We start from the raw sequence: 27666 nt of genomic DNA, 5'->3' as shown, positions 1-27666 counted from the left end.
GTGCACTGTATGCCCATAAACCCAGAAAGAGGATACTCACCCACTACTGCCTGTCACTTCTACACTCCTGTTGTAAATTGTGGGGACCTTTGACCTCACCTAAATGACTGATCTGTATTATTCAAGAAAAAATATTTACAACACTTGTTAAGACAAAAAAGCACACAGTCTTTATGCAGGACTATCATGATAGGGATAGTCCTGCAATGGAGGTTTGTAGTAGGGAAGAGAGATTGGGCCCAACTCCTAAAGAAATAAGGAAAAAGTGGGAATTTATAGCCGAGGAAAAAGGTGGGGCGGGGTTGGTGGATAGAAAATTACTAAAGAGGAAACATCAGAGGTACAGGGAGATTCTTGCTAATCCTATTAAGTAATAGGATTCTTGCTGAAAGCAACCCAGGTGATCAGCTATTACCCCGGGGGTGGGGGATAGATGATGGAGAACGAGGAATTTGGTCGGATAAGGAGGGTGATCAGATACTGGGTTGGGGAATTCTGGCTACATGAACTTGACAGGATTCCTGCTAAAATTGGGTAATGCAGAAAAGGATCCAAAAGTCGAGGCCTAATTGGGAAGAGGATTCAGAGGAGCCTAAGTTTGGTCAAGAAGAGATTCTTTGTCAGTATTTTCTATAAGTAAGACTATCAATATTATAACTTTTTTGGATGCGGTTATGTCCTTCTTGTCAGAAGGCAGAATATTGTTTTTCTGTTTTGATGTGATGGAGGTACAGGATGGGGGCTGAAAGGAGGTGGAGGGAGATTGAAACCATGTTCACTTAGAAAAGGTGACTTTATATTTTGCATTTTTACTCCTGTATGTTTCTTTCAGATTTATAACTCATGAAGATGAGCAGTGGTTTAATGTACAACTTACTCGCTCAATTGAAGAAAATACTAGCTCAGATATGACGTCATATATTCTTCCTGAACCATACTTTGTAGATTTTCTCCGTGAAATGCCTGAACCAACTGGTGATGAACCTGAAGACAGTGTATTTGAAATACCCAAACTCTATGAATTGGTATTTATTCTCACCTTTAAAAAAGAGGTTTTTTTGATCACTCACCTAACGATATTTCTCCCTGTACCAGAATCTCACTATGGAGTTGCCATAACTTTTACATAGTTATGTGTTGTGATTTGTGTCATCATATACCAAGTAGAATATTTCTTTCAATAAAATTTAGCAGCAACCCTATTTAAGTCAGGTATAAGACAGGTATGCTTGATAGTAGCATTATTCAATATTACTTTGAAAGTTCTAGAAACTACAACAAAATGACGAAAAGAAAATCCATGTATACACCCGAAACTAAAATAATATTGAATGTCAACTGTACTTGAAAAATAAAGAAATTAAAAATAAAGAGTAATAAAAATAAATGTAATTATCAGATAGATAAAAACAAAAGATCAATATTTGCAGATGATATTATGATCTCTTAATATCATCCAAGAAGACTTAAAATCACTTGCAAGTACTAAGAATTCAGTAAGATGACCAAGTATGCTATAAATATAAAACTTAATAACTATCCTCTACAGCAGAGGTTGGCCAACTATAGTCAATGGACCAAATCCAGCCACTGTCTGTTTGTTAAATTTGTGAGCTTAGAAGGGTTTTTACATTTTTAAGTGGGTAGGAAAAAAAATGAAGAGTAACACTGTGTGACATGTGAAAATTACATGGAATTCAAATTTCAGAGTTCAGATTTGAACCAAAGTCTTACAACTAAGAACATACAGAAGAAGCCACTTCAAGACTGGTACAAGGGTCAGAGACACAGAATGGACTGGTTCCCCACTGATGTGTGACCATTAAAAATCAGCTGCAGAAGTCCCTCCTGAAGGAATGAGGGGTCCCAGCCCTCCACTGGGTTCTCCCGTCCAGGGTTGCAGTGCTGGGGAGAGAAGACCCCATAACTTCTGGCTGTGAAAACCAGCAGAGATTGTGGCTGAGTGAGATGTGGGTGGCTGGAGTCCCGGGCGCTCCTCTTAAAGAACCTGCATGTGGACTTACTCCAGGATGGACTCACTCACTCTGAGCTCCAGTACTGGGGCAGAACATTGAAAGGCCCCAGGGACATTCGGGGAGAAACTGAATTGTCTTGCTTCAGGATGAGGGCCAAAGGGGCAGCTTTCTCCCAGGCAGAAACGCTGGTAGAACCCATTATTTCTTGTTGAGCCCTCCATCCAGTGTGCAGATGCAGGTGGCTCCTGTGTCTGAGTTTTCATCAGTCTGGCTAACACCCTTTGTTTGCCCCTCCTTGATGAGTCCCTGAGATCCTACACACCCAAGCTGCTTCCAGTGGCTTTTCCATACAAACAGCCTGTCTTGGTTTATACTGTGGAGTTTCCTAAAATTTCTCAAAAGTTAACAAAACTAAAACAACAGCATCTTGCTTTGGCATGTCCCATACAGCTCTGGCTGAGCAGCCCCAAGTCTGGCATTAGTGGTACCAGACTTGGTTTGCAGCTTGGCCTCTTAAGGCACCACCAAGCCCAGCATGGCTGGTGGCTGTGGATTGCTTTGTGGATCATGGCAGATGATCCTGGGCAGGGCACAGGCTGTGGCTGAACTTGGCCAGGGGCAGGACCACTAGCTGAAATGCCTGGTGGCCAGCTCAGACCAAGCCCAAGCATCACCAGGTTGCCTCCTAGGATGACACACCCAAAGGGCAGACTGGGCAGGCAACACAGCTCTGCTACAGTGAATCCTGTTGTGTAGGGTCAGCCCCTGCACAACAGCATCTCCACTGTAGTCATGGCCAGTCCTCACAACCAATCAGCTTGAAGATCAATCCTTACAATTGATGTGCAAATAACCAAGCCTCAACAACAACAGGAGGGCACACACAACCCACACAAAGGACACACCTGGAATACCCGGCTCAGGTGACCAGGGAGACTGTGCTACTGGGTCCCACAGGACACCTACTACATAAGACAAATCTATTAAGACCAGGAGACATAGCAGCTCTACTTAATATGTAGAAACAAACACAGGGAGGCAGCCAATATGGGGAGACAAAGAAACATCACAAAAGAACAGAACAAAGCTCCAGAAAAGGAACTAAATAAAATGGAGACAAGTAATCCCCCAGATGCCTAGTTCAAAACGCTTGTTATAAGGAGCTCAGTAATCTCAAGGAGAACTTCAACAAAAAGATAGGAAACATAAAAATGGAAATAGAAAACATAAAAAAAGAACCGGTCAGAAATTAAGACTACAATAACTGAAATGAAGAATACATTAGAGGCAATCAACAGTAGATTAAATGAAGCAGAGGATCACGTCACTGATTTAGAAGATAAGGAAGCAAAGAACACCCAATCAAAATAGAAAAAAGAAAAAACTTTTTTAAAATGAGGATAGTTTAAGGGAACTCTGGGACATCAAGCATACCAACATTTGCATCGTAGCAGAACCAGAAGAAGAGAGACAGCAAGGAATTGAAAACCTATTTGAAAAATTAATGATGAAAACCTTCCCTAACCTGGTGAAGGCAATAGATATACAAGCTCAGGAAGCACAGAAAGTCCCAAACAAGATGAACTCAAAGAGGTCCACACCAAAACACATCATAATTAAAATGTCAAAGGTTAAAGACAAAGAGAATAGACCAGCAAGAGAAAAGCAGTTAGTTACCTACAAGGGAGCTCCCGTAAGACTGTCAGCTGATTTCTCAACAGAAACTTTGCAGGCCAGAAGGGATTGTCAGGAAATACTCAATGTAATGAAAAGAAAGGATTGATGTGTAACCAAGATTACTCTACCCAGTGAAGCTATCATTTAGAATCAAATGGCAGATAAAGAGCGTTCCACTAAACATTAATGAATGCCAACTATAATTTTAAAAAAAAGAAGAAAAAAAAAAGAGCGTTCCAGACAAGAAAAAGCTAAAGGAGTTCACCACCACCAGAACAGTATTACAAGGAATCTTAGAGGGACTTCTTTAAGATGAAGAAAAAACCATAAAATATATGAATAAGAAAATGGCAATAACTACTTATCTATAAACAAGTACTTTAAATGTAAATGTATTAAACACTCCAATGAAATGACATAGAGTGGCTGAGTGGGTAAGAAAACAAGACCCTTACGTATGCTGCCTGCAAGTGACTCACTTCAGATCAAAACACACACAGGCTTAAAATGAAGGGATGGAAAAAGATATTTCATGAAAATAGAAACAACAACAAAAAATCTTGGGTAGCAATACTTCAGACAAAATAGACTTTAAAACAAAGACTATAACAAGAGACAAAGAAGGATTCAGTAATCCCACTTCAGCATATTTAACTGAAGAAACCCAAAACACTATTTGAGGGGATGTGTGCATCCATATATTCATTGCAGCATTTTCCACAATGGCCAAGATGTGGAGGCAGCCTGGTTGTTCATTGATGGATGAATGGATAAAGAAGAAGTGGTTCACATATGTGGTGGAATATTGCTTAGCCATGGAAAGGAATCGGTTCTTGCCATCTGCAGTGGCATGAATGGACCTAGAGGATATTTTACTGAGTGGAGTAAGTCACACAGAAAAAGACAGATGCAATGTGATTTCGCTTATATGTGGAATCTTAAGAACAAAATAAACAAGCAAACAAAACTGAAACAAATTCATATACAGAGAACATATTGATAGTTGCCAGATGGGAAGAGGTTGGAGGGGGTAGATGAAAAAGGGGAAGGTATTGAGAAATACAAATTGGTTGGTACACAGTAGTCATGGGGATGTAGGGCCTAGCATAAGGAATATAGTCAATAATATTGTAATAACTACGTGTAGTTTCAGATATGTACCTAATTTTCAGGGTGATAGATGGGAGGAAGGTGGGGGCAGGGTGAAAAGGTGAAGGGATTAAGAAGTACAAATTGGTTGTTAAAAAATAATCATAGGGGTGTAAAGCAAAGCATAGGGAATATAGTCAATAATGTGATAATAATTATGTATAGTGCCAGGTGGGTACTAGACTCATCAGGGGCATCACTTCTTATATAAATGTCTAACCACTATGCTGTACACCTAAAATTAATATAAAATGATATTGAATTTCAACTGTAAGTGAAAAATTTTAAAGGGAGGGGAAAAGAGGTCCAAATTTTCAGATATAAAACAGATAAGTCATGGGGATATAATGTACAGCATAGGGTAGTAGTCAGTAATATTGTGATAGCTTGATACGGTGTCAGATGGTTGCTGGATTTATCATGGTGATCACTTCTTTAGTTAGGTATATACATGTTGAATAACTATGGTGTACACCTGAAACTAACATAATCTTGCATGTTAGCTATATTTTAATAAAATCTTTAAAAAATAAAATTTCAGAGCTCATAAGTATAGTTGTATTGAAACACAGGCACACCCATATGTTTATAAATTGTCTATGACAGCTTTCACACAACAATGTGAAAGTTGAATAGCTCTTCCAGGGACTATACCGGCCACAAAGCCTGAAATATGTACTATCTTGACACTCACAAAAAAAGTTTACCACATCTTTCCAACAATCACAAAATAGAAAATATAACATAAAAGTATTTTATTCAACAGCAAAAAGTATGTAAAATATCTGGGAATAAATAAATAAAACTTTACTTGGTTAAATGGCAATACACCATTCTTCCTAAAATAATGTATAGTTTTAATGAAGTTTGAAAGAAAACTCCAAAGGGATTTTTAAGAACAGGGTCACATAACAAAGTAATTTTGAAGTGCATGTAGATCAAAGAATTAAATGGAGAGAAACAATTTGCAAAACACATATGTGAATATTTATTTCAGAACAGTTTGACTATATAAGCAATCTAAAACTTCTGTGTAGTTTTTTAAATCCACAAACAATATTAAAAAGCAAATGAAAACAGAAATATTTGTTATATTTCAACATTAACTCTTTTGCTGTGACATTCGGATATGTTTTCTTGTGGCTTGCACTATCAACAACAAAAATATTTTGTATGCCATATTGTGTAACATTTTGTAATAAATATTTTATGTCATCAGTGCCATTAGATTCTAATTTATCTATATTTAAATATGTTTTGAGTATTTTTGCTAAAATTCAATATAATGGTAAATTTATTACAATATAACAAAGGTTTAAAATACAAATAACGTCATTTATGTACAAAGCAGCCCAAAATGTTATTAAATGCATGAAATAGTCAAAATATTAACTTTTCATTTTTGTGGGATTTTTGACATATTTTGAAAAAACTTGAAATCAATTAATGCAGTGAAAGAGTTAATTACTGTGGCTAGGAGTTGGTGCTGGGGTTCTTGAAGGTAATAGTCAGGAATAATTTCATATTGTAAAGTTAAGTTTCAGGCTTCTGAAAGTGGAAATAACTAAAAGTCAACTAATCTATGACAAAGTTTTGGAAATTCACTAGGTTTTAAAAAAGCATAATTACTTTTGAGTGTCTTTACAATTGCTACTTTCATTAATTTTGGATCTTAAATATTATTTTTCTCTTTTTTTTCCCGCTCATAGATACCATCCTTTGAGTTTCTTAGTGAAAAACTCCAGTTTTACCAGAGACAGTTTAATGAAATCATCAGAGGGACATCTCTTGATCTGGTGTTTTTTAAAGATGCAATGACTCATCTTATTAAGGTTCTATCTATTTACTATTTACTAATGCAAATCGATCATGTAAACACTTAGCAAATTTCACAAATAAGTTTTTTGAGATAATAAATATATGGTATCAGGTAGCGTATAGAAGAGTGTCCATAGGATGGGTCAGTTCATTGTCTTAGAAAACAAAGGCTTAATCAGAAACCCCTTATTTGAATTCACCTGTGACAGCAAATGTTTTTCAAGAGCAAATTGATGGGTTTTGTGTTCAGAGCTTTTGGTACACTGAGTCAGTTTTATCTTTCTAGAAAGCAAGTTGAAGAACCCTGTGAAGAAATATTCCCTCTCAAATTATATTTTGATATAATGGAAGTAAAATTGATGCTTTAAAAAAATGTCAATTTCATGATTGGCTCACAGATTAGGAGCAAACTGGTAGAGAAGGGGTAAGGCGAGTGTACGGGACTGGTGAGAAAATAGAATCCAATTAGAGGCAGCACCAAAAAGGAGTATGGTTTGATCCAAGTCTGAGATGCTACAGAAAGGAGTTATCTGTACAATTTGTAGATTGACAGGGTGTTTCTCCAGGAGCTGGAACACTGAGTAGAGAGGTTTGATAAAGAGGGACTTTAGCATTGTGTTTATTATACAGTTTCATTTGGCAACATTGGTGAATTTCTGGTCTGTATCACATTCATCCATTCAACAAGTAATTATTTAGTACCCACGGTGGCTAGGCCTGGGATGCTATTCTAGGTGAAAAGCCATATAAGTGATTAATACATTTAAATATATAGTGATAGAATTAACCAATATCAAGGTATCATTGTTTAACTTCCATCTATAAAATTCGTACTTAAAAAATCCTTTTTAGTAGTGATAATTAATTTAGTAATCCATCTAGACTTTCTTCCTTTGTATTAATGTAAAAGGCAGCTTTTTTCAGCAATGCTTTCAAGTGGCCTGCATAAGACTTGAACCACGATTGGAGCCTTACTCTCACTAAGGAAATCAACCATAGAAAAGCAAAACAAGCCTACAAAGGCTGCTTCTCTAAGTCTTTTTCTACAAATGTCTTTCTGCCTCCATTGCAAGTAGAATTTAGTACTCTTAAAGAATTTTCATATGGAGAGATATGATAGAGTTAGTCTTCCTTGTAGAGGTTGGTGTCTGTGTAAGTCAGTGTGTTAGACTGATGAATAATTAGCAAGCAATTTTACACTTCTTTCTGCAGATTGGCAAGAACAGCTCCACCATCACTTGAGTTGAAAAATTTTAAAAATCACACACATACGTGCACACACACACACACAAAAAATAGTTTTGAAATAGGAAAGACAATTAGGTTTCGTTTTTATGATGTAACTATAGATGGGCAGGGAAAGAATTTGAATCAAATTAATATGAATTTTAATTTTTTAAATTCTGAGATAGCATTAAAGGGAAAAGTTTAATATAGTATAGAAACATATGGTCAAACCTTGGACCCATTTAGTGCAAGAAAATGTAAACAGTTGAATTCTATCTTTGGATACATACTATTTCATTTCAAAACAGATTTCGCGAATAATTAGAACATCATGTGGAAATGCATTGCTGGTGGGTGTCGGTGGTTCCGGAAAACAAAGTCTTTCAAAATTGGCCTCTTTTATAGCTGGATATCAAATATTCCAGATAACGTTAACCAGGTAAGAAAAAATTACACACGACACATGCTTTTCTATAATTAATTTCTCTAATGTAAAACGTTTACTTTTAAAAAAATATAACAATTTTGTTATTTCTTTTTAAAATAACCTCTTTATTTAAGTGGAACATACATAAGAAAATGTACACAAATCATGGGTGTCACAAAGTAAGTACACCTATGTAGCTAACCCACAGATGAAGAAATAAAACATTACTAGCACCCCAGAAGTACCCCTTATGTCCTGTCCTAGTCATAGGGTAACCATGTTCTGACTTCTAAGCTTATTGATTAGTTTTGTCTATTTTTGAACTTTATAGCAATAGAAACATACAGGATTTAGTCTTTTGTGTCATTTCTGTTACTTGCATTATTTTTTTGAGATTTATCCATGATGCTACATGTACCAGTAGTTCATTTTTATTGATGTATAATCTCCCACTTTATTGCATGTTACACAATTTATTTATCTATTGTACTGTTGATAAACATTTGTGGGTTGTTTTGGCAAATAGAGCTGTTATTTTATGACTATTACCAGTATTATTGTACATGTCTGAATATGCTCTTAGAGAGAAAATTGCTAAATATAGAGTATGTATATATTCAGCTTTAGTACATCTGTGGAGTAGTTTTCCAATGTAGTTCTACCAGTGTACACTTCCACCAACGGTTCATGAGTTTCAATTCCTCCCCATCCTTGCCTGCCCTTGGCATTGTGAATCTTTTTCACTGTAGCAAATCTGGTGGGTGTGCAATGAGATATCATTGTGGCTTTAGTTTGCATTTCCCAGATTGCTAATAATGTTCAGTACATTTTTATCTCTTGCTGGCCATTTCGATAGCCTGTTTTGTGAAATAACTATTGAAGTTTTCTGCCCATTTTTTTCCATTGGAGTGTGTTTCTTTCTTTTATTGGTTTTTAGGAATTCTTTCTGTATTTTGGCTGTAATTTCTTTGTCAGAGTGTGTATTGCAAATATATTCTCCCACTCATTGATTTGTCTTTTTTCTCTTAGTGGATCTTAATTTCAGTGAAACTTAAGTTATCGTTTTTCCCCTTTATGTTAATGCTCTTTGTATTCTGTTAAAATATTTCGTTTACCCAAATGTCATGAATATTCCCCTGTGATTTCCTTCACTTTTAAAGATAAAATTTAATATTTTTACATCTAAAATTGTAATCCACCTAGAATTAATTTTGTCTTAAAGTCTGATGTCAGAGTTAAGATTATTTTTTTCAGTATAGATATGCAATCGATCCAGCTTCATTTATTGAAAAAGTCACCTTTTTTTTTAACCACATCACAGTATCATTGTTTCCCCTAAATCAACTGATCATATATATGATTATAATCTATTCTACTGGTTTATTTATCTTTGCACCATTACTCTCTGTTTTAATTATTGTAGCTTTTCAATATGTTTTGAACAAATTTGTTGTTCTTCAACATTGTTAAGAATATTTGGCAATTTGTGTTTTCATATACATTTTAAATCACTTTTTCAACCTACACATAGACACCACTCTACTGCCAAGTAGATAAAAATTTAACAAAGTACAATTTACAAGAACACTTAGAAAACATAAACAGCAAAGAAATCTGGAAAATTATAGTCAAGATGGCAGAGTTAGGTAAATGCTATGTTTGTCTCCTCTCACAACCACATCAAAATTACAACTAAACTACAGAACAACCATAGAATTGCCTGAAGTCTAGCTGAACAGAAGTCCTATAATTGAGAATATACACAAGAAGCCATGTTGCAACTGGTAGGAGCGACAGAGCCAAGTAACGGGCTGGTCCCACACCCCCCTGTGGTGGTTAAAAATTGGGAGGGACATCTAGGCTGTGGAGAAGTTCCCTTATGAGGAGTGAGGGGTCTCAGCCCCACACCATGCTCCCCATCCCAAGTTTCCAGTCTGGGGAGAGAAGTCCGCATAACTTCTGGCTGTGAAAACCAGCGGAGATTGTGACTGAGAGGGAGGGCAGCTGGAGTCCCAGGTGTTCCTCTTAAAGAGCCTGTGCATGGACTTACTCACTGATGGACTCATTCTCACTGAGCTCCAGCACTGGGGCAGCAGCTCGAAAGGTGTCCGGGACATACAGGGAAGAACTGAATTGTCTGGCTTCAGGACAAGGGCTGGAGGGGCAATTTTCTCCCAGACAGAAGTGCTGACAGAAGCCATTGTTCCTTTGTTGAGCCTTCCCCCCGGTCCAGTGTGCAGACACAGACAGGTACCATATTTGAGTCTCCTTCAAACTGACTAACACCATTTGCCCCACCATGGTGATTCTCTGAGATCCTACCCCACCCCACTTTCAGGCCCAACTAAGTCTCTTCCAGTGGTTTTTCCATACAAATGTCCTGTCTTGGCTCATGCTGCATGCAGACTTTCCTAAAAATCTCTCAAAGTTTCACAAAATGCAAACAAGAGCATCTGGCCTCAGTATGCCCCATACCTCTTGCGAAGCAGCATCAAACCTTGTACTAGTGGCAGCCAAAATCAGTCGACTGCTTAGACTCTCCCAGGCACTTACAAGCCCAGCACAAGTGGCAACCATCTGCAGGTTACTTTATAGCTCATACCAAGTGGCCTGGGACAGGGCACAGGTAATGGCTGATCTTGGCCTGCACCAGAGCCCCTCCCAAGAGGCCCTGGAACCAACACACATGGTGACCAGCTTCAGACTGCACCAGAACACCACCCAAACACCTTCACAAATGACACACTCAAAGGGCAGACTGGGCAGGCACCAGAGCCCTGGTAAAGCAAATCCTGCTCTGTAGGTTCAGCCCCTGCACAACATCTCCTCCACAGTAGTCATGGCTGGTACTCACAACCAATCAGCCTGAAGATCAGTCCCACCCATTGATAAGTAAATAGCAACCAAGCCTCAACTACAATATGAGGACACACACAACGCACATAAGGGAAACCACTGGAGCACCCAACTCAGGTGACAAGGGAGATTGTGTGACTGGGCCCCACAGGACACCCACTATATAAGGACACTCTACTAAGACCAGGAGAAATAATAGCTCTACCTAATATAGAAACAAATAGGGTGAGGTAGCCAAAATGGGGAGACAAACCTGTCCCAAATGAAAGAACAGAACAAAGTTCCAGAAAAAGAACTAAACTAAATGAACACAAGGAACATATCAGATGCAGAGTTGAGAACACTGGTTATAAGGATGCTCAATGATATCAAGAAGAACTTCAACAAAGAGATAGGAAACATAAAAAAGAACCAGTTAGAAATGAAGACTGCTACAGTTGAAATAAAGAATACATCAGAGGAACTCAACAGTAGATTAGATGAAACAGAGGATCAGGTCATCAATTTGGAAGATAAGATAGCAGAAAACACCCAATCAGAACAGCAAAAAGAAAAAATTCAAAAAAATGAGAATAGTTTAAGGGAACTCTGGGACAACATCAAGTATACCAACATTTGCATCATAGCAGTACCAGAAGGAGAAGAGAGAGAAAGCAAGGAATTGAAAATGTATTTGAAGAAATAACGATGAAAAACTTCCCTAACCTGGTGAAGGCAATAGACATACAAGCTCAGGAAGCACAGAAAGTCCCAAACAAGATGAACTCAAAGAGGCTCACATCAAAACACATCATAATTAAAATGTCAAAGGTTAAAGACAAACAGATAATCTTAAGATCAGCAAGAGAAAAGTAGTCAATTACCTACAAGGGAGCTCCCATAAGACTGTCAGCTAATTTCTCAACAGAAACTTTGTGGGCCAGAAGGGATTAGCATGAAATATTTCATGTGATGAAAAGCAAGGAGCTACAAACAAGATTACTTTACCTAGCAAAGCTATCATTTAGGATCGAAGGGCAGATACAGAACGTCCCAGACAAGAAAAAGCTAAAGGAGTTATCACCAACAATCCAGTATTACAAGAAATGTTGAAGGGACTTTATGAAGAAGAAAAAATATCAAAACTGTGAATAATAAAATGGCCATAACTATGTGTCTATCAACAGTTACTTTAAATGTAAATGGATTAAATCCTCTAATCAAAAGGTAGAGTGGCTGAATGGGTAAGAAAACAAGACCTTTACATACACTGCCTATAAGCAACTTACTTCAGATCGAAAGATACACATAGACTGAAAGCGAAGGAATGGAAAAAGATATTTCATGAAAATGGAAACAAGCAAACAAACAAAAAGCTCAGGTAGCAACACTTAGGCCAGACAAAATAGACTTAAAACAAAGGCTATCACAAGAGACAAAGAAGGACCTAATCCACTTCAGGGTATTTATCCGAAAAAACTCAAAATGGTACTTTGAGAGGATGTCTGCATCCATATATTCATTGCAGCACTGTTTACAATGGCCAAGATGTGGAGGCAGTCTCGGTGATCATCAATGGATGAATGGATAAAGAGGTGGTACATATATACAGTGGAATATTACTCATCCATAAAAAGAATGAAATCTTGCCATCTGCAACAACATGGATGGACCTAGAGAATATTGTGTGGAATAGAGTAAGACAGAGAAAGACAAATGCCATATGATTTCACTTATATGTGGAATCTAAAGAACAAAATAAACCAACAAAACAGAAATAGATTCTAGATACAGAGAACATTTTGATGGTTGCTAGATGGGAAAGGGTCGAACAGATAGGTGAAAAGGGTAAAAGGATTAAGAAGTAGAAATTGGTAGTTACAAAATAGTCATGGGGATGTAAAGTATAGCATAAGGAATATAGTGAATAATACTATAATAACTATGTATGGTGTCAGATGGATACTAGATTTATTAGGGTGATCACTTCATAAGTCATATAAATGTCTAATCCCTGAGTTGTACACTAGAAATTAATACAGTATTGTATGCCAACTATAATTGGAAAATAAAAAATATTATAAAACGTAAACATCAAATATCTAGAGATTAATTAAATTTAATCAGTTATCAACATTTAAAAATTGGGAGAGATCATGGAAAATTCAAACAAAAATATTTCTGACTTTTCTTAAAATAATTGAAAGATCTGGCAACATTGGCCTACATTCCCAGGGGGCTTGAGCTGAGCAGCAGCTGCTTCCTTAGATAGGACCTGCAATGCTGCAATTTACCAGAGACCCCCACCAGCCCTGCTTCACTCATTGGCATTACCTGCCTTATTCCTGCAGGTATCTGAGTTTGTGATTCAGGGGTAGGTGGTGTTATGGTCATTCTAGTTAGAAATGACAGAGGCTTAAATTAAGGCAGGTGTGTTAACTATATTTTCTTGTTTTTGTATTCTTGATGCTCTGGCACTGGGACCTTGCTGATTGAGGAGAGACAGCTCATCCCAGGGGTGGCCCAGAAATGTGCCTTTCATATGTAAACCAGCCAGTCCAGAGTTTATAACTGGAACCAGTGCCTCGATCTGGCTTTACACTCCAGGAAGCAATATTCCTCTGCCCTAATCAACCCAGAGTCAAGGACCAGTCAACTGGGGACAGCATCTATACCCCAGAGCCTTCTGCAATTATTCAAACTAACCAATCCCAAACATCTGCTTAGCTTTCCTGCCTTTGCCTTTTTCACAGAAACTGCAATAAAGGCTGTCATTGCCTATGCTCTCCCCTCACTCCTGCTGCCTGACCAACCTGGTGCCTCCCCATGTGGTCCTAGGCGGCATGGCATGCCTCCTTCTGTTTCTAGAGATCTGTGAATATAAACTTCCTTTCCGACAGTCCTTTTCATGTCTGTATGTGTGACCATACTGATTAAATGGAATCCTGGATACATTGTAAAACAACAGGAAAAGTGAGAGTAGAGAGGAGTCAGTGAGGACATTTTAAAGTACGTAGCATTGATAAGACTTAGCAATTGATTGGATATGGGTGAAGAAGAGGACAGAAGAAAGAGTGTAGCATTACACCCTAGTTTCTCTAGTGGCCTTTATCACACTGCATTAAAAAAAAATGTGCTTGTTCACAATTCTATCTTTTTCATGAGTTCGTAAGCTTTCTGAGGATGGACCATTGTAACCTCTGTCTTGTCCTTTACTATAAAGTGGGTACTTTTAACCAACACTATAAAAATCTGTGTCGAACAAATGAATAAATGACCAGTTTTAAAGGGGTACAATGAGAATGTAGTTCAATATGTACTGAGTGTGAGATGTCTACCAAACACAGTTTCCATAGGTAATTAGACCCATGGGTGTGGTGTTTGGGAGAGGGTTCTGGAGATAAAAGTGTAGAAGTCTCAGTGGTGAGCACACTTTTAAGGTAACGAGGAGCATGAATAGGCTGCATAATGAGAAGAAAAGATGGCTGAAGAAAAAACGCAGGGTCTTCCAGCATAGACAAAGGGGGCTTGCAAATGGGGTGGGGAGAGAAGGACAGAGAGGAGGAAATCCAGAGTCGTTTTCAGAAACCAAGGAGGTAGAGAATTAGCCTGAAAATGTTTATTGAGTTAAAGCTTGAAAAGTGGTAACAGTCACCGTGTCAAAACCGTGGAGTGGATGGGTGCAGAAATCACATCATATTAAGGAAGTAAAGAAGAAGCGATAACAAGTTTAGAAAATCCTCAAGAAGTTTACCTATGAAAGAAAGAAGAGAGAGGGGTCAGGACCCGGAGAGAGGTGTGTACTGTGTCTATATAGTGTAGAACAATACATAACAGTAAGTTTAATTATAAAACAAAAACAGCCAAAAGGGCCCTGTGACCTTATTGCCTGCTTGATTCAGAGATTGCCAGTGAGAGGATTACACTGGCAACATGGGGCCACAGCACCTCCCCAGGAAGGATGTGGGCTATGTTGCTCTCACGGGTGTAGCTATGTCTCAGCAAACCATCTTACCAGTTTCTTTATAATGAATTTCCCTCTTGGGAATTATTTTAAAAGGGATGTATGTTGTCTATTTGATGGAGTCCCTTTTCCTTGAAGTCAGTAAAACTTTTTACTGGCGTGCCACCCAGAAGGGGGTAGCTGATACTCCTAGTTTAAAAATAAGCTATTCATTCACTTAAGCTATATCATCTCTAATGCCCACAACAATCTTTAAAAATAGATATTATCTTCATTTTGCAAATGAGGAAACAGCTGAGAAATGTGAAGGAAGTTTTCTAAAGCTTTGGAATTGAACCCAGGTCAATTGGGGATTTGAACCCAGGTCCTCTGGTTCCAAGTCCCATAGTCTTTCCATTACACCCTATGATGTACATGAAACTCCCTATTACTTGCCCTATAAAACCTCTTTTAAGTGAAGGTTTCTTTATAGTCTTTGTCATCAACTTACTCATGAAGATATATATACAACACTTCAGAAAATGACTGCTTTATTTTTATACTTCACCTCTGGTAGCATACACATTTAGTAGGAAACAGAGGAAACAGAAAAACAGAAACCAAGTTCTTCTTTTCAAAATCTCATAATCACACAATTAGAAGATTTCTATTACTTATATCACATTGCATAAGACATCTTTTTTTCTTGAGGCTTTCTCTATATCAAGACACTTAGTGAGATGCACAAATTACCACTATATATAATATAAAAGTAGAGATAAATTTTATAATTTGTAATTTATCTCCACTTTTTACCAATCCAAACTCATCCAAATTTCAGATTAGTTTTAGATATTATACATGTATTCCCTTGGGCAAAAATCTGTTGCTGAAGACTGTCAGATTGCAGGAAATAAAAGTTCGTTTCTTTATTCCCAATTACTCTTCATAAGTCACTTCTGGTAAATCCCCCATTTCTCACTTCTCTAAAAACATGTGTTTTGAATGGTAACATATAGCTATTTCACTCTAATCACTGTGTTTTTTAGTAGGTATTACTACTTAATATCTCTTAGAGCAGAAGCAGATTATGCTCTAATCATCATGGGTTATATTGTATTTTGAGGTAAATTATGACTATATATATTTTTAACTTTACATTTTTTACCACTTCTCTTTTTAGGTCTTATAATGTGAATAATCTAATAGATGACTTAAAATTTTTGTACAAAGTTGCCGGTGCTGATGGAAAAGGCATTACCTTCATCTTTACTGACAATGAAATAAAAGATGAGGCATTTCTCGAATATCTTAACAACCTGCTATCTTCAGGGGAGGTAGGTCTCAAAAGTGGAGAAAAAGCTTATATTTAGAAAATGTAAATTATATTTGGGTAGAAAAAGCAGCAACCGTTTGGCAACCTTCAGCAAGAGAGGTCATTTAGCACATGTTTTTCATTTTAGAGATGATTAATTTCTAAAATGATATGAGATTTGGTAAATTTTTTGAAGTTTCTGTCAAATTAATGCTGCCTACTTCTAGATTTTTTTTGTGTGTGCTTTGTCTCATGTTAAATTTGATGGCTAATTTTTCTCTTCAATCTTTAATTTGATCCTATAACTTATTTTAGGAGGAACAAAGTTTATCTATCTATCTATCTATCCATCCATCCATCCATCCATCCATCCATCTATCCATCCATCCATCCATCCATCTATCGAGTAGTCAGGAGTATAGACGGGTTGAAAAAGTTCCACTAGCTGTATGTCAATGTTAGTGTCACCACTTCTGATACCACTTACCAGCACTTTCATGATCACTCATGTGCTTGGACTCATGGGATTCAGCATATACTTGTAATCCCAACTAAGATTCATTAAAGCAACACAGTAAGGATTCACAGCCAGATCAGTAAAGAAAAAGACACATCAGGTGGAATCTGGAGAAATCCATGTGCAGGCTTCCTGCATTCTCACCAAAGGGGCCATACAGAATGTGGTTTTCCCCCAGTAGTGAAGCACCATAACACATACACTTTGTTTCTGTTCCAGGGAAGTCTGTTTGAGGTTCAGAGTCCAGCGGTTTTATTGGGAGGCTGGCCATGTACTCCCTGCCTAGCCACAACTGCCAAAATTCCAGACTCCCAGAGGAATGCAGATGTACAACATATATCCCAATGTTTGTATAAATAGTCTAGGCACACTGGAACAACCTTATAAATTAGCAATGGAAAAGGCATTCCAAAAGCCGAGTTCCCAGATGCCAGCCAACCATACTTTTCTCAAAATCAGGCTTCCTGTGTTAATTCTTCCCTGCACAATGGTGTCTATGGGTGCTTATTGGTGCATGAGATGGTTAACTACATTGGAGCCAGAATTGAGACTGACTATATGTTAGAAAAGAGAGGACATCACAGGACATTTTGAATAGATGATTGGAATGGTAGAGAGATAGCTTTTTAGTGATAGCTATTTGGGCAAAAGGAAACATAATTTGCTCCTAATTTAATTGCTCAATCTGCTCAATAAATTCTAAATCCAGCAAAAACTATTCTACAATTTAGGCAAAATAACTCCAAAGATGATTAAAATAAACAGAATATTATACTCCTTAAAAACATATTTAACACACAAAAAGCAGTCAAAGATGAATATGAAACATAAAGAAAAAAACAGTAAAGTGGTAAATGTAAATTTCACCATTAATATAAAATATTAAATATAAATGACCTGAGATGTCATCAAAATAGTGGAGTGAGGTAAGCCTCTGTAAATCTTCCCTGGAATTTACAACTAATCGAACAGCTATAACTCCACAAAGGACACCCTGCACAGCACACAAGCAAGACTAAGAGTCCCACTACTGAATTCACCTAAAGGTCCGCGAATCACACGAGTGGGGGAGGAGGGAAGGGAGAAGTGCAGAGACAGAGCCGCGCGGGCTCAGAACGCAGACCTAGCTCAGTGCTCCAAGCTTGCTGCATTCTGGAACTACCGCAGCTGCAGGAGAGGAAAGAACTCGGACTGCTTAGGTCTCCATTATGGCCCACAGGACTGAGGGGACAGCATATAACATGGCTGAACCCAATGCTTACAGCAGAGACCTCGGAGAAAAGACTGAGGGAAGAAGGCTGAAAACGGTGGTTTAAGCCCTCACTGCTGAGCAGAGAACGGAAGCCTTAGGTACTGAGACTAGCCGCCCACTCCCCACCCTCACAGAGCTCGCCCCGACCCGCCCAGCCCAGTGCTAGAAGCTGAACAGTAGCAGTGTCAGATCAAAAGAACAGAATATTTGCTGCTCTGAGAACTGTGGACCACAGACACAGATTCGCAGCCCAACTAGTTCCAGCAAAGGAGAGGGAGCTGTAGAAGCAGGACCGGCTGTGGTGGTGGTCGCCACCATTGCTCTGGGCCACCTATCAGGACTCACCCTGCACCTGACCCCACCTATCTGGGCGGATCCCTGCAGGAGTAAACAGAACTGCTGAAACTCACGGGCTCTGAATCTGGTGCAGGAAAAGCTTTGGAACTTCAAAAGCTCTCCGAATACCCACGCAGACACTGCGCCCTGTGACCCAGGAGAACTATTAACAGAGGAGAAGCCTGTCTCCCAGGGAATCCCCCCATTGTGTGAGAAGCTGGAATAGTGCAGAGAAAACATAGCACTACAGTGCGAGAGAGAAAAAAAGGCTGCAGTCGGAGAGAAAATAAAACATTCTACCAACAAGTACTGGAAAACAAAAGAAAAACCTCTTCCTATCAACCTGTTGCAGAAGCCACTCCTATAGATGTCTAGGAAGAGAAATAATAAATCAGTAATTGCCATGAATAACGAAGGGAACAAGACAGCTCAGAAAGAAAGTGAAAAGTCTCCAGAAAAGGAACTTGAAGATATGGAAATACGTGATTTAAATGATAGAAAATTCAAGATTGCAGTTCTGAAAAAACTCAATGAGATGCAAGAAATCACAGAAAGGCAGATTAATGAATTTCGAAACACAAACAAAGAACAACATGAGCATTTTACGAATGAGATTGAAATTTTAAAAAAAGAACTAAATAGAATTTATGGTGATTAAGAACTCAGTAGAAGAAATGCAGAATGAAATAGCCAGCTGAGGTAGTAGAAGTGACCAAATGGAGGAAAGAATCAGTGACATCAAAGATAGAAACCTGGAAATGACACGGATGGAAGAAGAAAGAGACTTGAGACTTAAAAGAAATGAAAAAACTCTACAAGAACTTTCTGACTCCATCAGAAAGAGCAATGTAAGAATAATGGGCATACCAGAAGGAGAAGACAGAGAGAATGGTACAGAGAATATATTCAAACAAATTGTCGATGAGAACTTCCCAAACTTGTGGACAGAACTGGATCCTTGAATCCAAGAAGCAAATAGAACACCTAATTATCTCAATCCCAACAGTCCTTCTCCAAGGCACATCGTATTGAAGCTGTCTGAAATCAGCAACAAAGAAAGAATCCGCAAGGCAGCCAGGGAAGAGAAGACAGTAACTTACAAAGGAAAGCCCATTAGATTATCATCAGATTTTTCAGCAGAAACTCTACAAGCCAGGAGGGAGTAGACCCACATATTCAAACTATTGAAAGAGAGAAATTATGAGCCAAGAATAATATATCCAGCAAAGATATGCTTAAGATATGAAGGAGGACATACAGAAGCTGAGGGAATTATCTAATACACGACCTGCACTACAAGAAATACTAACGGAGGCTATTCGACCACCATCAACAGGGACAATTTGTGGCAACATAAAAATAATGTGACAAAGACCTGGTTCTTTGAAAAGATTAACAAATTTTTTTTGAAATTGGATATCAACTGCAAAACGAAAGCAGGAAAAAACATAAATACATGGAGATTGAACAACATACTTTTAAAGAACGACCAGGTCAAAGAAGAAATTAGAGGAGAGCTCAAAAGATACATAGAAACAAATGACAATGAAAATACATCCTACCAAAATTTTTGGGATGCAGCGAAAGCTGTTTTAAGAGGGAAATTTATATCATTACAGGCCTATCTCAAGAAACAAGAAAAATTCCCAAATAAATAACCTCACATTACACCTTAAAGAACTAGAAAAAGAAAAACAAATGAAACCCAAGGTCAGCAGAAGAAAGGAAATAACAAAAATCAGAGTAGAACTAAATGAAATAGACAACAAAAAGACAATAGAAAAAATAAGAAATGGAAAGACATTCCGTGCACATGGATTGGAAGAATCAACATAGTTAAAATGGCCATATTACCCAAAGCAGTATACAGATTTAATGCAATCCCCATCAAAATCCCAATGGCATTTTTTAAAGAAATAGAACAAAAAAATCATCAGATTTGTTTGGAACCACAAAAGACCCCGAATAGCCAAAGCAATCTTAAGAAAAAAGAACAATACAGGAGGTATCACACTCCCTGACTTTAGCTTGTACTACGGGGCTACAATAATCAAAACAGCTTGGTATTGGCAGAGAAACAGACACATAGACCAATGGAATAGAATTGAGAACCCAGAAATAAAACCACATAAATATGGACAGATAATTTTTGACAAAAAAGCCAGAAACATACAATGGAGGAAAGACAGCCTCTTCAATAAATGGTGTTGGCAGAATTGGATAGCCACGAGGAAAAGAATGAAACTGGACTGCTATCTGTCACCATGTACCAAAATTAATTCAAAATGGATCAAAGACTTAAGCATAAGACCTGACACAATAAACTGCATCGAAGAAAACATAGGTACTAAATATGGACCTTGGGTTCAAAGAGCATTTTATGAATTTGACTCTAAAGGCAAGGGAAGTAAAAGCTAAAATAAACGAATGGGACTACATCAAACTTAAAAGCTTCTGCACAGCAAAAGAAACCATCGACAAAATAAAGAGGCAACCAACTGAATGGGAGAAGATTGTTGCAAACGGTGCCTCCGATAAGGGGCTAATATCAAAAGTATACAAAGAATTCATGCAACTCAACAACAACAACAACTAAAAAAACAACCCAATTGAAAAATGGGGAGAGGACCTGAAGAGACATTTCTCCAAAGAGGACATACAAATGGCAAATAGACATTATGAAAAAATGCTCAACATCACTAATCATCAGAGAAAGGCAAAGAAAAACCACAATGAGATATCACTTCACCCCTGTCAGAATGGCTACCATCAACAAGACAAATAGTAACAAGTGTTGGAGAGGCTGTGGAGAAAAAGGAACCCTCATGCACTGTTAGTGGGAATGCAGACTGGTGCAGCCGCTATGGAAGGTAGTTTGGAGGTTCCTCAAAAAATTACAAATAGAATTACCATATGACCCAGCAATCCCTCTCCTGGGTATCTACCAAAAAAATCTGAAAACATTTATACATAAAGACACGTGTGCTCCAATGTTCATTGCAGCTTTATTTACCGTGGCCAAGACATGGAAACAACCAAAATGTCCTTCGATAGATGAATGGATAAAGAAGTTGTGGTATATATACACAATGGAATACTATTCGGCGTTAAGGAAAGATGATATAGGAGCATTTGTGACAACATGGATGGATCTTGAGAGTATAATGCTAAGTGAAATAAGTCAGACAGAAAAAGCAGAGAACCATATGATTTCACTGATATGTGGTATATAAACCAAAAACAACAAAAGAGCAAGACAAACAAGTGAAGAAACAAAAACTCACAGACACAGACAATAGTTTTGTGGTTACCAGAGGGTAAAGTGGGGGGTGGGAGATGAGGGTAAGGGGGATCAAATATATAGTGATGGAAGGAGAACTGACTCTGGGTGGGTGGTGAACACACAACGGGATTTATAGACGATGTAATACAGAATTGTACACCTGGAATCTTTGTAATTTTACTAACAATTGTCACCCCAATAAACTTAAATATATATATAAATGACCTACAGGTGGGTACTAGACTAGTCAGGGTGGATCACTTCATAAATTGTATCAATGTGTAACCATATGCTGGACACCTGAAATTAATATAAAATAATATTGAACATCAACTACAACTGAAAAATTTAAAAAGTGTGAAAAGGTGAAGGGAAATAAGAGATTCAATGTTCCAGGTATAAAACAAGTAAGTCATCTGGATGTAACGTACAGCATAGGGAATATAGTTAATAATATTGTGATAGCGTGGTACGGTGTCAGATGGTTGCTGGATTTATCATGGTGATCACTTTCCTAGGTAAAGAAAGGTTGAATAACTGTGGTCTATACCTGAAACTAATATAATATTGTATGTTAGCTGTATTTTAATAAAAATCTTTTTAAAAAAGTAAATAAAATACAGAACACTTTCTTGTCTAATCTTCAAAGATTTCAAATTTGTTTGCTCGGGATGAGATGGATGAAATCACCCAAGGGCTGATATCAGTGATGAAGAAGGAGCTGCCTCGCCATCCTCCTACCTTTGATAATCTGTATGAGTATTTCATTTCAAGGTCACGGAAGAACTTGCATGTTGTTCTCTGCTTCTCTCCAGTGAGTTTTTATTTTGTGTCTATGTAGGAGGAGTTACTTATTTAAACATATTTATATAGTTTGTTAACCTTCTCTGAAATTCTCAGAAACTGAAATGATATGCGTACGTTACATTGAAATAAAATTAACCCTTTACTACCATTAATCCCCACTGACTGAAATCTCATACCAAAGTATAATAATTTAACATATCCATCTTATTCGAAATTATTGTTTAGCCTACTCTTTTATTAATTACTTAGAGACACAGATTTGAGTTGTAAGGGATTTGGTTATATAATCTTGTCCAGCTCTCCCTGCAATCTAGACATACCAGCTAGTGTGTCCCTATGTACATTTGATTATCTGTAGCTCACTGTGCTGTCCATATAGTGGCCAGTAGACATGTATGGCCATTTAAATTTTAATTAATTAAAATTAAGTAAAAATAAAATTTCTCAGTCCCAGTAGCTCCATTTCAAGTGCTCAACTACTACATCTGGCTGGTCGCTAGCATACTGGAAAACACATATGGAGAGGGTTTCCATCATCACAGAAATTTCTATTGGTCAGGTCTGCCCTTGAGGGGAGGGGGTGGGCTCACTAACTTACAAGGTAGCTGCATAATTTTCAGATTGTCTAATAGCCAGAAAGTTCTTCTTTATAATCAATAGAAATTTGTGTCTCTGTCTTTCCTCCTGTGATTCTGTTTCAGTTATATAAATTGAACCCAACCCCTCTCCCACATACAGCTCCTCACGTATCTGGAGAAGGTTTTTGCAGACTTACAAAATGGTTTCCTTTTTAGACGAAACACCTCCTGGTCCTGCTGCTATTCTCACTTGCTCTCATGTCCAGGACTTTCACTTTCCTGGTCATTTCTGTCTACATGAGTTCTAGTCTGTCAGTTTCCTCTTAAGAGGTAGCTTCTAGAATTGAATCCAAGAATGCAGAAGTAGTCTTAGGACAGAGAAGAGTGTAGAAATATTACCTCCCTTCATCTGGATATTTAATTTACTTATTAATACAGCCCGAGATATTTTTTTTAATTGTGATGTTACATCGCTGTCTCAGAATGCATAAACCTCTCTCCAGCCTACTTGTAAATCGATTTGTGTTTCTAATGCTTTCTGACTTTTCTGTCCACAGGTTGGTGAAAAGTTCCGCGCCCGTTCTTTGAAATTTCCTGGCCTGATATCAGGTTGCACTATGGACTGGTTCAGTCGTTGGCCTAAGGAGGCTCTGGTGGCTGTGGCCTCCTATTTCCTTTCAGGCTATAGTATTGTCTGCTCTAATGAGACTAAAAGGCAAGTGGTAGAAACAATGGGCCTCTTCCATGACATGGTTTCAGAGAGCTGTGAAAGTTATTTCCAAAGGTAAGTGACATTGCGTAAGCATGACAACTACAGAACCACAGTTTACTCCAAAGAAGAATTAAATTGCACATCCAGTAAAAAAAACAACTCTTCGTATTGAACACGAAGTCAGCTGCACGTATATTTTTTCTTGCTTTGATTTTGTGGTGATTAGGTATTGAAAACATTATAAATAAATGAGATTTAAAAATTAATCAGTGTCTATACTTAAGCACCTCTTTCCCTTCAGGCCTCAAAGTAACACATGTTTAATGGATCACTTAATTTCATTTACTTAATTTTTTTTGAGAATGACTGAACTAATTCATTATAAACTGTTTAAAATTAGTTTCTCATCCAAATGCATTTTTTTGTGTGTGAAATGCATTTATTTTGATTAAAGAAATACACTGTTTTAAAGTTTCTTTACTGCCTTCTGTTAAGGGTATATTTAGGTTTTGTGTTTGCCTCAGTCTTATCAAGTCATGCATGTTTGACCTTGTTTTTATGCCAAATAATTATGAAACAAAATTTTAATTGACTATAGGACAGTCCACTCACTAAAAGCAGCAATGGTGTTCATATGTGAAAGCCGGTGTCAGCAGTTCGAAAATACAACTTTTTCCCCCCAAAAGCATGATAGTTACTGTGTATAGTTGACATGAATAGTGGAGCCAAGGTGGATTTCTGGAACAATAGGCTTCTCCCTTAGGGTTAGTGGATGGACTTCAGAGGGTGCTGAACCTGCCCAAAGGACTCTGCCTAATTTTCTGCAGAGAGAGTCTGGGTAACACTTTAATTGATTTTCCAGGGGTCCCTATCTCACAAAAGTGTTTATCCTGGACCATTTTCTTTACCTAACACCATACCCAAACCACCCCTCTTGAATAGTTCAAGATAATCTCCTGGATATTCTTGGTGAATTCGTGAATATTAATTATTACTATTAGGAAGATTTTCTTTCTACTTCAGTTGAATTCCTTTTGCTACCATCACCTTTGGAAAGAAATTTTTACCTCTGTAAAGCCGCAAAAACCTGGGTCTTTATTTTCAAAAAATTTGGTGTATTTTTTCAAATTTTTCATGTCCTCTTAGGTTGTAGAAATTTATTCTGAATATAATATTTATATAACACTTTAATAATAGTCACATACATGCCCAAGTCCTTAATATTTTTAATGTTAGCAGTCTTCAGAACTCCAAAACTGAAATATTAATATGAGGTAAAATGACTTTAATAGTATGTGAGGAGCTCTTTTACTTGAGATTTTCCTGTATATAATTATTTAATTTATTTATTTTTATTGCTAGATATAATTACTGTAATAAAGGCCATAGTGAGTTAAATGTTTGAATCAAATGTGGCTGCCTTGATTTTAAGGACGATCCAGGGTGTCATGGGGAGACCAGTTTTCACCTCAGTGAGCCCAGCTGGTTCCTACTTGAATGAAAGCAGATCATAGTACGAATTCACTTCACTTAGCCCTAATAGTTATATAGAACCTTACAGTTTACAAAGTGTTTTTACATACTCCATTTGTGTATTTTTTGTCTTCACAAAATTCTGGCAGGTATAAAGCAGTGATTCTTTTCTCAGTTTTCCAGATGAGGAAACAGAAGCCCTGAGTGGGGTAAGGGTGGAGTCGAAGACCCCTAAGAGGTCAAAGCTTCAGATATTTAGTGTTCTTTCTACATCACCTCTAGGGAAGTCATTCACAATTCCTGCCCTCCCACTGTGACTCAGGCTCTGGAGTGACACTGATTTCCCAGTGGGAAGAGCATATGTTCTGACATTGTAGCACACCAGAATGACAAAGACGAAGACCATTTTTCTGTTCTGCTTTCAGATACCGTCGGAGAGCGCACGTGACTCCCAAATCTTATCTCTCATTTGTTAATGGTTATAAAAACATTTATGCTGAAAAGGTGAAATATATTAATGGACAAGCTGAACGTATGAATATTGGTAAGCAGAATGGAATTTCTTTTAAGGGCTCATTTGATATAAATTCCAATATTTTGTTTGGTGGGTATTGCTGTGTTTGAACATGAAATACTAACTTTATTGTTAGTAATAGATTATTTTGAAGGAATGTTCTTAAGGGTCTCTTGACCTGTCAAGAAACTCAGGGCAGAAGAAAATCTAAGCAGAGGGGGCTTGTTTTCTTTCTAGAACCATTTCTCCCTGTCCTTTGAACTCTGGGCCTACCCTGTTGAGCTGCCACAGGCACAGGCACAGGCACAGAGCTGCTGCTTGCAGATGGGGAAAACCAGCTCTTGGGAACTGACCACAATTTCATTTTTTGGTTGCATTAATTACAGTTTCCCTCCATTTGTATTCACTTTACCATGTTAATGCTTCTCGAACTTCTAACAAAGGAAAAGGCACAACAGAAACAAATGCAAACAAATAAAAGCAAGAAGAGCTTCTCCGAGCAATGGTTTTCTGAGTGTGCGGCATATGTAATACAAGTAGGAAAAGTAGAAATTAGAATAGATTATATATCTAGAAACCATTTGGCCCCAAACACCTAGTGCTTTCTTTTCATTTCTCCTACACAAAACTTGGTCACATAGCATAACTGAGCTCCAAGATCGGTGAAATTACGGTGATGATGGATACATAGTGAAAGAAACTTTCTGTTGTTCTTTCATGACTCACCTCCTTGCAGCTTTTCTACGGGATGGTCCAGAATCGTTGGTGTGCTGAAGCTACTTTTTTCTACTGACTCCTGAAAACTGATTGTTACATTTGGGAATTTTATGATCTGGTTGCTAAACAGTCTTTATTAAAAATGAAATCACATAAACTTACAATTAAATAAATATTTAAAATGAAGGCAATAAATACCCCAAACTTAACATTTTTTAGTTATTTTTACTCTGTTTTACTATTATTAATATTCTTGACGTTATTTTCATTCTATCTGTATGGTAGAAATATTATATAATGGTGTGCTACTGAGAATCTCTTGGTAGCGTGAAATCAGCCATGGTGGGGGTAGTTACACCATGGAAATTGGCAAACACATAAATGAGTGCTTCCTCTTCCCCCTCAAGAGACCAGATGCCAAACATTTACCAAAACACCTCTGTCTAGAACCCACTTGAAGGTGAGAAATTCAGTTACTTGTTTTGCTCTACAATACTGAAAATCACAGAGCCAGTTGCACAGGCTTTAGCAGTTATTTTCATATTTATAGCAAGAGAATGACAAAAATGTTAACAGATCATGTGTATTGTTTGCCATCTCAGCTGCTATATGATTCAAAGGCAAAAAATGATAGTTACAAAGTGTTTGCAAAGCCAAGGGGAGCATAAATTTGTCAACTAAGTTCCTTGACTAAGTTAATGTTACTCAGTATGGCACCAGGACTTTCCCTTAAATGTATCTTGATCATATTCTTCAATCAGAGCGATTTTCTTCACCCCCTTCCTGAAACTCTTAGAAATATGGTCAGTATTATTGTTCCCAATATATATGTATTTTTAAAACTTTGTCCATAAATAGTTTGCATTTGTTGTAGTACTTATACAATATCTTATAAGTAGCAAATATTGAATAAATATTTGATGAAGGGATATTCATTTACTCATTAAGAGTGTATGTATGTGTGTGTTTATAAAGGTCTTGATAAGCTTATGGAGGCAAGTGAATCCGTTGCAAAACTCTCTCAGGATCTTGCAGTAAAAGAGAAGGAATTGGCAGTGGCTTCCGTGAAAGCAGATGAAGTGAGTTTGCATTGATTTTATCACTAATAGT

The 27666-nt window shown here is 37.5% G+C and overlaps 1 protein-coding gene across 1 annotated transcript in view; it reads left to right on the top strand.

Annotated features, from left to right (window-relative positions):
* Positions 1–27666, top strand: part of DNAH8 (dynein axonemal heavy chain 8) — a gene marked incomplete at both ends in the record, with an annotated part of 336864 nt that overhangs the window by 196523 nt on the left and 112675 nt on the right. The window contains 8 exons of the mRNA XM_081042394.1: positions 833–1025; positions 6512–6634; positions 8156–8286; positions 16236–16389; positions 22405–22569; positions 23698–23924; positions 25751–25869; positions 27532–27635. Of these exons, the coding sequence (XP_080898520.1) occupies positions 833–1025; positions 6512–6634; positions 8156–8286; positions 16236–16389; positions 22405–22569; positions 23698–23924; positions 25751–25869; positions 27532–27635 (1216 nt within the window). The remainder of the gene's footprint in view (positions 1–832; positions 1026–6511; positions 6635–8155; positions 8287–16235; positions 16390–22404; positions 22570–23697; positions 23925–25750; positions 25870–27531; positions 27636–27666) is intronic.

This window comes from Rhinolophus hipposideros, assembly GCF_964194185.1.
Source record: "Rhinolophus hipposideros genome assembly, chromosome: 3".
Lineage (NCBI taxonomy): Eukaryota > Metazoa > Chordata > Mammalia > Chiroptera > Rhinolophidae > Rhinolophus > Rhinolophus hipposideros.
Note: the sequence above shows the minus strand (reverse complement) of the source record. Positions and strands in the feature narration are given on the sequence as shown.